At 50.1% G+C, this 8,683-nt stretch overlaps 3 protein-coding genes across 4 annotated transcripts; 2 read left to right on the top strand and 1 right to left on the bottom strand.

The window, feature by feature from the left end:
* The first annotated feature begins 1,435 nt into the window (after window positions 1-1,435).
* Window positions 1,436-3,976, top strand: LOC100898076 (DNA damage-regulated autophagy modulator protein 2). Of its 2 annotated transcripts, XM_003745560.1 has the most exons (5): window positions 1,436-1,726; window positions 2,741-2,934; window positions 3,076-3,191; window positions 3,425-3,542; window positions 3,741-3,976. In XM_003745560.1, exons 2-5 carry the CDS (start codon window positions 2,814-2,816, stop codon window positions 3,899-3,901), a joined length of 516 nt encoding a protein of 171 aa, XP_003745608.1. In that variant the 5' UTR covers window positions 1,436-1,726; window positions 2,741-2,813; the 3' UTR covers window positions 3,902-3,976. The 2 variants fall into 2 exon arrangements, with proteins under 2 accessions (XP_003745608.1, XP_018495951.1); XM_018640435.1 differs by lacking the exon at window positions 1,436-1,726 and having other exon boundaries at window positions 2,670-2,934.
* A 1,105-nt stretch (window positions 3,977-5,081) lies between these two features.
* Window positions 5,082-5,765, bottom strand: LOC100897929 (uncharacterized bolA-like protein C8C9.11). The gene is made up of 2 exons (XM_003745559.2): window positions 5,492-5,765; window positions 5,082-5,327 (listed from the first exon to the last, which is right to left on the bottom strand). The coding sequence occupies exons 1-2, from the start codon at window positions 5,718-5,720 to the stop codon at window positions 5,206-5,208; spliced, it is 351 nt and encodes a 116-aa protein (XP_003745607.1). The 5' UTR covers window positions 5,721-5,765; the 3' UTR covers window positions 5,082-5,205.
* A 414-nt stretch (window positions 5,766-6,179) lies between these two features.
* On the top strand, window positions 6,180-7,333 carry LOC100897783 (rRNA-processing protein UTP23 homolog). The gene is made up of 4 exons (XM_003745558.1): window positions 6,180-6,323; window positions 6,491-6,746; window positions 6,857-7,026; window positions 7,119-7,333. The coding sequence occupies exons 1-4, from the start codon at window positions 6,180-6,182 to the stop codon at window positions 7,299-7,301; spliced, it is 753 nt and encodes a 250-aa protein (XP_003745606.1). The 3' UTR covers window positions 7,302-7,333.
* Window positions 7,334-8,683: the final 1,350 nt, after the last annotated feature.

The raw sequence follows: 8,683 nt of genomic DNA, 5'->3' as shown, positions 1-8,683 counted from the left end.
TTTTGATGGAGAGTCCCCATCGAAGCGTGCCGTACCGAGTTTGATGAGAAGTAGTGTTGGTATACATATCTTCGACCGCCCCCTTCATCGTTTATATGACATTGATGGAGGTGCTCATCCCTTCATCCGTACAAATACAATCAACCGTCGGTTTTCTTTTTCTCTGCCGAGTCTCTAGGAGCCTTATCGTTTTCTTGAGCATCACGGGGTTCGAACTATCGGAGAATCCCAGCATTTCGTTAATCTTGAAGGAAAGATGGAAAGATCCGAGGCGCAAAGATTTCAAGGTTGTGAGTGTCCCCGCGGGAGTCGACTGCGGACCTGAATTTGGCCTAGTCAATCCTTCTGAAGTCGGAATCAACATGCAGAATTCGCAGTTCGCGGAATCACACCGTGAGCGTACTGATAATCTCAACATAACATTCATTGCGGCTGATAGAGCCGCTCCCGCATAACAGCCCTGATGTTGGAAGAGCCATTGTTTGGAGTGAAAAAGGAATCGCACATGGAGTGAATGATAATCGGTTCTTTCTCTATTTCTTCAGCATGCTCGACTAGGGACCCAGAGCGGGAAGACAGAATCGACTGCTCTGCCTCTTGAGAGGCCTTCCTTCGGGGAAGAGACCGGAGAGTATACTCGCGGCGGAAGTGCGACATCTAGCTCGGGCGCAATACGGCTCCTGGGGATATCGCCTATCTCTGACTGAGCGGGCTACTTTTCTATGCGCTCTCCCAAAGGGACCGGTCATGAGATTCCGCGCCAGAGATATCAGTCAAGCTGAGCATATTTCCCTGATACTGTTGTCTCAAGAACGAGAATCCTTGCAATATTTCCTGAGCGACTTTTGATCGACATCTCTCACTCATCAGTGTTCCGTTGAGCGGAGCAGCGCGACTCGTTCGAGACGAGCGGCGGACTCGCATCATTTCGGCCCGCGTCGGAGCGGGTAATTTACGAGTCACGATTCTAGTCGAACTGGAGCCTTTAGTGGAAGCGTAGGGTCTTCCACTAATTCGAAACACCGAATCGAACGAAATCATAACTGAGCGGGATTCGACACCTGACTCACACTCGATCGAGCCGATTATACTTTCTCATCAGGCACCCTCGGATTGCTGGCTGGAAAATTCTGCCTTCTCCCGACTCATCCGACACTCCGGCGCGATCCCTCTGTGCCTACGAGCTGTCGAAATCGCTCTATTCTTCCAAACTCCGCAAGTTGCCCGGCAGGGTGAAGGTCGCGCGCAGTATACTTGATTGGGAACACTTCTAATTTTTCACGATCCGCAGCCCAGTCGATTGACGTCTGACCGATGCGCGACGGATCGCTTTCCAGGGCTCTCGACGAACCATCGCATCGGCTGCGCGCCATGTGTTCCTTATTTCCGCGCATTAGGCACTAAGCGACGGACCGACTAGAATAGCCCGATGCAGGCAACACCATCGAGCATCAGCTTAGCCAACATCAGAGTGGCAAGCATGACAGACACAGAAGGAGTCTGTTCGTTCGTCGTGCTGGCGGTTTATCTGAGGCTTGGCCAGTCAGACTGCTGCAGCTACCGACATTGAAAGGCTCGGTGATTCTGTCCCTCGTGAGACGGGGACCTTGAGAATCGGAGTGCAGATGCAGCTGATCGCGTCATCGTGAGGTTACGACGGAGGGTCTCCGATCGTCGTTGTGGACACCCCGCTCGGTCACCACCAACGGCAGCGACGAAGTCAGAGGTGGGTCGAATTCAGCCCGAAACATCGTGTCAGGTCCCGTTAGGCTTTGTGATTGTTAGTGAAGGATATTCCGAAGAGGGCAGGGGTTGCTCCGCTCTCGACTGCTGTCCGACTCTGACGGTCGAGTCCTTTTTTCCACCGGAGTATCGCAAAGCTGAACGTTGTGATTGTCCCCGTAATCTTCACTGACGTCCTCGCATAAATGTCCAAAATGCGTATTTGTACATTGTCATGTCTGGGAAGCCTCAGCTCTCCCTTCTGCGAATCTCACGGGCTCAACCAGGTTCTGCCTGCGTAGATCGCTATTGCCCGAACGATGGGTTAGAGAGCCCCAGTCCCGGATGACGCCGGTCACCGACCGTGTATTCTGGGGGTTCTGATCGGCTGTCTGCTGGATCATTTGGCCCCTGCTTCCCTTTGCATGATCTCACTCGGATCAGTGACCCTGGCGGAACGAGAGCCAGTCCCCTCCTCAATTCCCGGAAGCGAAACGCCAATTAAGTTATCCTCGGACCGATGGATTCGATTCGAGAAAGACTTATTCTCCTTTCATTACTCACCGTCGTTGAGTCTTAGAGATGACGGTGGTTCCGTTCGACTTTCCTATCGGAAACAACATCCTGATCAGCAGGGGATAATAAGGATCTCCTTCCCCCTTCCGTCGAGAGCGATAATTATAGTCCGTTCTCTGCGGCAACAAGCCTCGGGTGACTCAACACTTAGACTTGGTTCACACGATCCAACCAATGAAAGTTTTTCGAACAATAAGGCAGTAGATTCAACGATATAGCTCGCGGAGACCGTTTCGCGAAGCTCTCGAAAACAAAACTTCCAGAGAGTTCCTGCGAATACGGCGGTGACTAACCGCGAGTGGTGAGGCTTTCTTCATGCACGCCACCTGGACAACAGAATGAAACAAGTGCGCTCTTGATCCGAGAGAGAATTTGCCAAAGGCCCGACGGTCCCCCTCTCGATGCATTTTCTGATAGGTGATCCATTCATCGCCTATTACAGACGATCGCAGCGACCGCTCCTTACGTGTAGCCCGGTGCGATATCCGCCGAAAATTCATTTCTGGAAGCCGAGAATGTCTGCGCAATACCTGAGATTCCCACCGCCGAGGTGGTTCCCGTTTCTAGCGACCGCTTCGTTGTTTCTCACCTGTGCAACTTCGGTGACTTTGGCGTTCCACCTCAAACAAGTTTCAGGTTTGCGTTTACTCAGATAAGGATTTCCCTATGATCTCTTAGATGTTCCGCGGAAGCTCGCGTCGTGTCTCAGAGATCCAATCGATACCCATCGGACGATCGATACATTGGCAAATAATTATAATCTGCCTGTGTTCGCAGGAATCCCGTACATCAGCGATACGATAACGACTCCTCCCGAATCGTGTTATTTCGGTCTCTTCCTCAACATCTACGCGCTGCTGCTCGGAATTTCGATTTGGAATGTCTACACACTTGTAAGCAGTCACTCCATGTGTCACGGAGCAAGCTCAGAACCTAGCGCGATCGCGACAAGCGCTTATAGAATACTCGAGATTTGGCGTATCGGCTCCACCTGAGAAAAAATCAGCGTGGAACCACCGCTTGCGTGGAATGAAGCAATTTCTAATCTGAGGCCTCATCAACGTCGTCCGGAAAAGTGCCTCGACAGAAGTCGTATGCTCGAGATTCATTCACATTTTCCTTTAAGGCCACCGATAAAGAGCCCCTCGAAACGGTTGCTTGCTGCGTCGGACTCACGGCAGCTTTCGGCGTAGCTGTCGTGGCTAATTTTCAAGAGACAGTCGTGTTCCCCGTACACATCCTAGGTGCGCAGCGATTTTTTCCGTCATGGGTCATACGTACTGGTACTTATGGATGAGCGGCGCGACATGGGATCGGATATCCACCGAAAGAGATGACGGCGTTGGAAAGATGCGACAGACTAATAATTTTCATTATGGAAAATTATAGGAAGTTTCAGTTGGAGTGAGGAATCCCGCGAGCTAATTTTTCTCTGCCCCCAGGTGCCATGCTCGCTCTCGGATTCGCGAGCGTTTACATAGGGATGCGGGTGATTCTCAGTCCCTGTTATCGGCATCTGCGAGCTGTTTGCGCAATAGGGTGCGCTGTTTGCTTTGTGGTCTGCTCTGTGACAGGTGGCATTGCTTTCACAAAATTCAAGTAGGTTATCCGTCTCTCATGGGAATATTCTGCTGGCTCATGGCTCCTGATTTCAATCCCGATCCCGCGCGCCTCTACCAGCAGAGTCGGAGCACATTATGTCGAAATCGAGGAATTTCCATCATTCCCGAAAAATATACATATTGCGCGAAATGCGAGCGATGCTAGGATTGGCATGCTCGATCTTCGAAATATGGTCGAGTTTTCGGTCCCGAGCTCAGACGTCTCAGACATCTGGGTGTGTAAGTCATCAGTCTTAAGTTTTCCAATCCTCTAGGGGCAAAAACTTCCGGCATTGGGGCCCGAACGACGGAGGTTTCGAGCTTCACATCGCGTCCGTAGTAGCCGAGTGGGTGCACGTGACGCTTGTCAGCATTTTTGTCCTGACTCTGAGCCGTGAGATTCAACGGGCGGAGGAAGAAAGCCCCTTAATGGCGTCTGGACACACCGACAACGAGACTTTCACACGAGACAGTGCTTGAAGGAGCGAAGGAACAGAGTCGCCCTTCCTGAGTGAGTCGAAGTCAACCGAGATTACAGCCGAGAAGATGTCGAGACAAATCGGTTTCTGGGACGCTCATCCGAATCTCGAATCGTTCTTGGGTCATTTCTAGGAACGAGGAGAGAACGGAGATAGATATGTACCTATTCAATAGATATGTATATCACTCTTCAGCCCACTCAAGCTAAGCACGGTCCCCTGCGAAGCCCCCGCTAGCCCGTGTTCATGATCATTTTTGATTGTCTTCTCTTCCGTGAGATTGGAGAGTTTTCGAGGAGGGTCGTCGTTGGTCGAATGATTCTCCGCAGATGAACTCTAAATTGAGATTGGGGGCGAAAGTACTTTTGTGATAACGACGTTATTCAGCCCAGAGCCCAGACTCAAAGCCTTGCATTCTATGACCACAGGGTAGATAGAGCATGTACACTACTATTAACACTTGATCTGAGGGAGGTCTCGATCTTCAGGAGAACATCTGTGAAATAAAGCGAATATTCCTCCACATTTCGAGGTTTTCCCTTCATTCATTCTCCCGTATGCTCAACAGGGCGTGATGCTCCGAGATGAAAGCATATGATCCCCCCGACGAGGACGCACGGAAGAAAGCTCGACAGCGACGGAACTTCTTTCCCTGGGAGTCTTGGCGCTGCGTCCGCAACTGATTAAATTGAAGTGCTTGATTTCCGGGAATTTCTTTATTTCTACATGACTCGTCGACCGAGCCCTTCCACTGCGTGCTCGAACTCCGAGCTTTCAACATTCCTCTCCCGCTTCCACGGCACTTCTTGGAGAAAGAATCAGAAGCATCATTTTTTCACCGCCTCCCAGGCCTCCGGTGTGTAGGTTTTCTGAGTGAAGGCGTGAATCTGTTCGAGCTCTTCCGCGATCGCGGCATTCACGAGTCGCTGCTGACTGATGAGATTCTTACCTGTGGATACCAAGCTGCCATTTCATACGATGAATTTGGATTTTCACGACACGACCGCTCGAACAAGAATGAAGTTCCAGACCCAATCAAACCGTTCAAAGTGACGGTTACCAAAATAATTTTCCAGGATGACCCCCAGGAATTATCTTCTATCTGAAGCTCACCGACGAATTGGGGAGAGACGATCACAGCGGCGAATTTCTGACCACAGCCATCACTGAGGTCGCTGAGCTCGACATGCGTGCACTGTAGCTTTTCGCGGAGTTTCGCCTCCAGAACTGCCTGAGGAACTCCCATGGTAGCAAGCAATCGATTCTGCGCGAAGTTGAGGGAAACCGGAAAAGCTCTGTCTCTGAAGCACTTTACAGAGTGACGCACGCTTCGGAGCAGCATTTACAAAACTCTCGAATGGAGCTACGGGAGTTGCAATCGGCGAGTGATGGCGAATCGGAATCAGCTGTTCACGAGCGCCATGTTTTGAATACCCTCTCAGGAGGTGGTATAACATATATTTCCTTCCGGGATATCTCCCCACGAGAGCAAACATCTCTTTTTGGTTTCGCGGCGCGCTCGGAGACTCGATAAACTCGATAAACTCCCCCGATCATTTGATTCCGGCTCCAAGCCTGAAAGTTCGCGCAGTCTTGGAGGAGGAGAGTTCTGCAGGCGAGTGAGTTGCGCCCAAACAAACAAACAGGACGACCGCGTGTAGTGATAGCTCCGTTGACGGACGTGGACGGACCTTGTACGCCGAGGCGTTCGAATTCGTCGATGAATTGATTTTAGGCCCGGAAACGGTCCCTTCGGCTCATTTCCAGTGGAGGGGAGTTGCATATCCATGACGACTCCATCATGAGAATAAACCGTAACAAAAGAGCCCAGAAGAATCTTGCCTTCTATCTTCGACACTTCCAGCTGGGAGAGAGACAGAGGTATTTCGTCCTGGTCGATGGAACTTTCTGTCAAGCGGCGCTGAAACATAGAGTCAATATAAAGGTGGGTAGATCTCTTCGGATACATCTCTACTGAGTTGAGGTTCGCGGAGGAGGCAGACGGCATCATCGATGGCAGATTGAATCTATTCATTCGCTAGCTATTCGCAACGAGACATTGCGCGGAAACTCATCCGGAGCCGGAATTTTAGTGAACGCATTTTTTCGCAGGAACAAATCGACAAATACTTTCGATGTGACGTCACTCTGTGTACAACCGCCTGTGCCGTGTTGGAAACTCAGAAGCTGACTATACTACATGGTGCCTTGCAAATTCTGAAGCACTACAAAGTCGAGAAATGTGCTCACAGTAAACCGGTCGCCGCTTCCCAGTGCTTATTAGAGAAAGTTCGAGACGGAAACCCCGGGAACTATTTTGTGGCTACTCAGGACTCCGAACTGGCGGCTGAGGTCCACAAACTGGTCGGTCAGTATTTGTCACTACAATGAAGTTCCCGCTCTTATAATGTCTCCTAATACTTCAGGGGCGGGGGACCCGAATGGACCCCCCTCTGATATCTCACATACAATCCACAGGTGTGCCTCGACTGAAGCTATATAATGCGATCACACTGGAAGATCCTTCCGAAGCCTCAACGCAGCATGTACAGAAAATTAGTCGTGCGGCCACCGACCTCACAGGCGAACAGAGGAAGACGATTGCCCTCCTGAAGAAGAAGATGAACATTGAGGAGACCGGGCCAAAAGTACCTTGAGCATTGCCGACTTTTCTCCATTGAGCGTGAGAATGTCGATCATCTCTCACAAGGATATCTAACCTTTCGACACCGTCTCACAGGTGAAGCGTTTAAAGAAGAAGCTCAAAGGACCGAACCCGTTGTCCTGTCTGCCGAAGAAGAAAAAAGGCATCCATGGGAAGAATGAGGAGCCGGCAAGCACACAATTGAGTCGGGCAGCTCGACGGAAAGCTCGGCTCAAGAAATTGAAAAATATCCTCGAAGTTCCAGGAAATTCGACGTAATAAATGGTAATTGAAGTTTCCCTCCCCGTTGTCCAAGCCGGCCTGTTCAATTCCCCGCTGGCGGCACCATCCCAAACATAATTACCGTTGAAGCTTCGACTTCGACCACTACGTAAATATGTATGTCTCTGCGCGGAAGAATTTAGGCCGTAAGATTTCAGCTGCTCGGTATCGGTGAATGATTCACGAGATCTCATTTTTATTCATAGAGTCTCTGGTATAGGTGTCTCATTCTCATTCACCTCTGACCACAATGGTTCCGAAGATTCAGGCATACAATCGAAAAATAGTCTCCGCAGCCAGAGCTGCGTCGCATCCTGCCGAAAGAGTTTAGGGATTCGATTCTAAAGTTTCGGGGGCTACCGAGCGAATATCTTCTGGTATCGTGGAATATGTCGTATTGTGCGAATAATCGGAGGCTTGAATTCGCGTTCCCGAGCTCTGATACTTATGAAGTACGTTTTTTCATGTATAGCGAAATGAATCGCAACCCGGAATGTTCCACACCTGGGTCCAATGCGAAGAATCATTCAATGAATTTCAGTGGAAAATCGGGTTCGACGGTCGAGCTCTAAATTGGGAAAGGGAGGAAATCCGTTGGGCGGGGCTCGGAAGCCCCCGCCTGGAACACCCTCGTCTTGTCTTGATCCTATGGGTAGATTCTCCGTCGCGGTCACTCATCATGGTATACAATCACATTAGAAACCACACTCTGTATATCAAATTACAATGATAATTAATTGTTGGCGCAAGAGCCCCATCCCGATAGCCTATTATGCGATTTGAAATATATTATATATTATTACTCTTAATATATATGCATAAGGATTTCACAGCGTTCCTAATCCGGAGCAAAGCTTTCGTCATATACTCGGGCGCATGAGTTATGTCACATTGATATATTAGATTTCTTAAGAGTAAAACACCCTGCTTATCCAGAGAGATGCAGGGTTTCGGGTCCCTATCAAGGGTCTGCTCGATCGCTTCGCCCCATGTGTATGGAAGAACTAGAAATTCTCTTCGTCTCGAGAGAAACCCAGGGCTGTGGGAGTCGGTATGTCGCCACCAGACGCGCTCCATCCGATACAGGGCTTTCCAAAGCATCAGGACTTCCGGACCTTTGGGCGCCGACGCGACGCTTTTACGACATCGAGATATCGACTAGATTCTAGAATGCATAGTGTTCCGATAAAGGTCTCTGAGCTGGGAGCTGGTGGCTCCCAAATTATGTTCTCTTCACGGTGATCGTTCCGTTCGAGAGACCGGAGGATGAATGATTTCGCGGTAAGAAGAAGATTCCGGAAAGGGCGACGCATCTTCTGCACAAGATTGCGCGAAGGAAAATGGCACTCAGCGCTGCTTCGAACGCGTCTTGCAACCCG

This window comes from Galendromus occidentalis, unplaced genomic scaffold (assembly GCF_000255335.2).
Source record: "Galendromus occidentalis unplaced genomic scaffold, Mocc_1.1 scf7180000077484, whole genome shotgun sequence".
NCBI lineage: Eukaryota > Metazoa > Arthropoda > Arachnida > Mesostigmata > Phytoseiidae > Galendromus > Galendromus occidentalis.
Note: the sequence above shows the minus strand (reverse complement) of the source record. Positions and strands in the feature narration are given on the sequence as shown.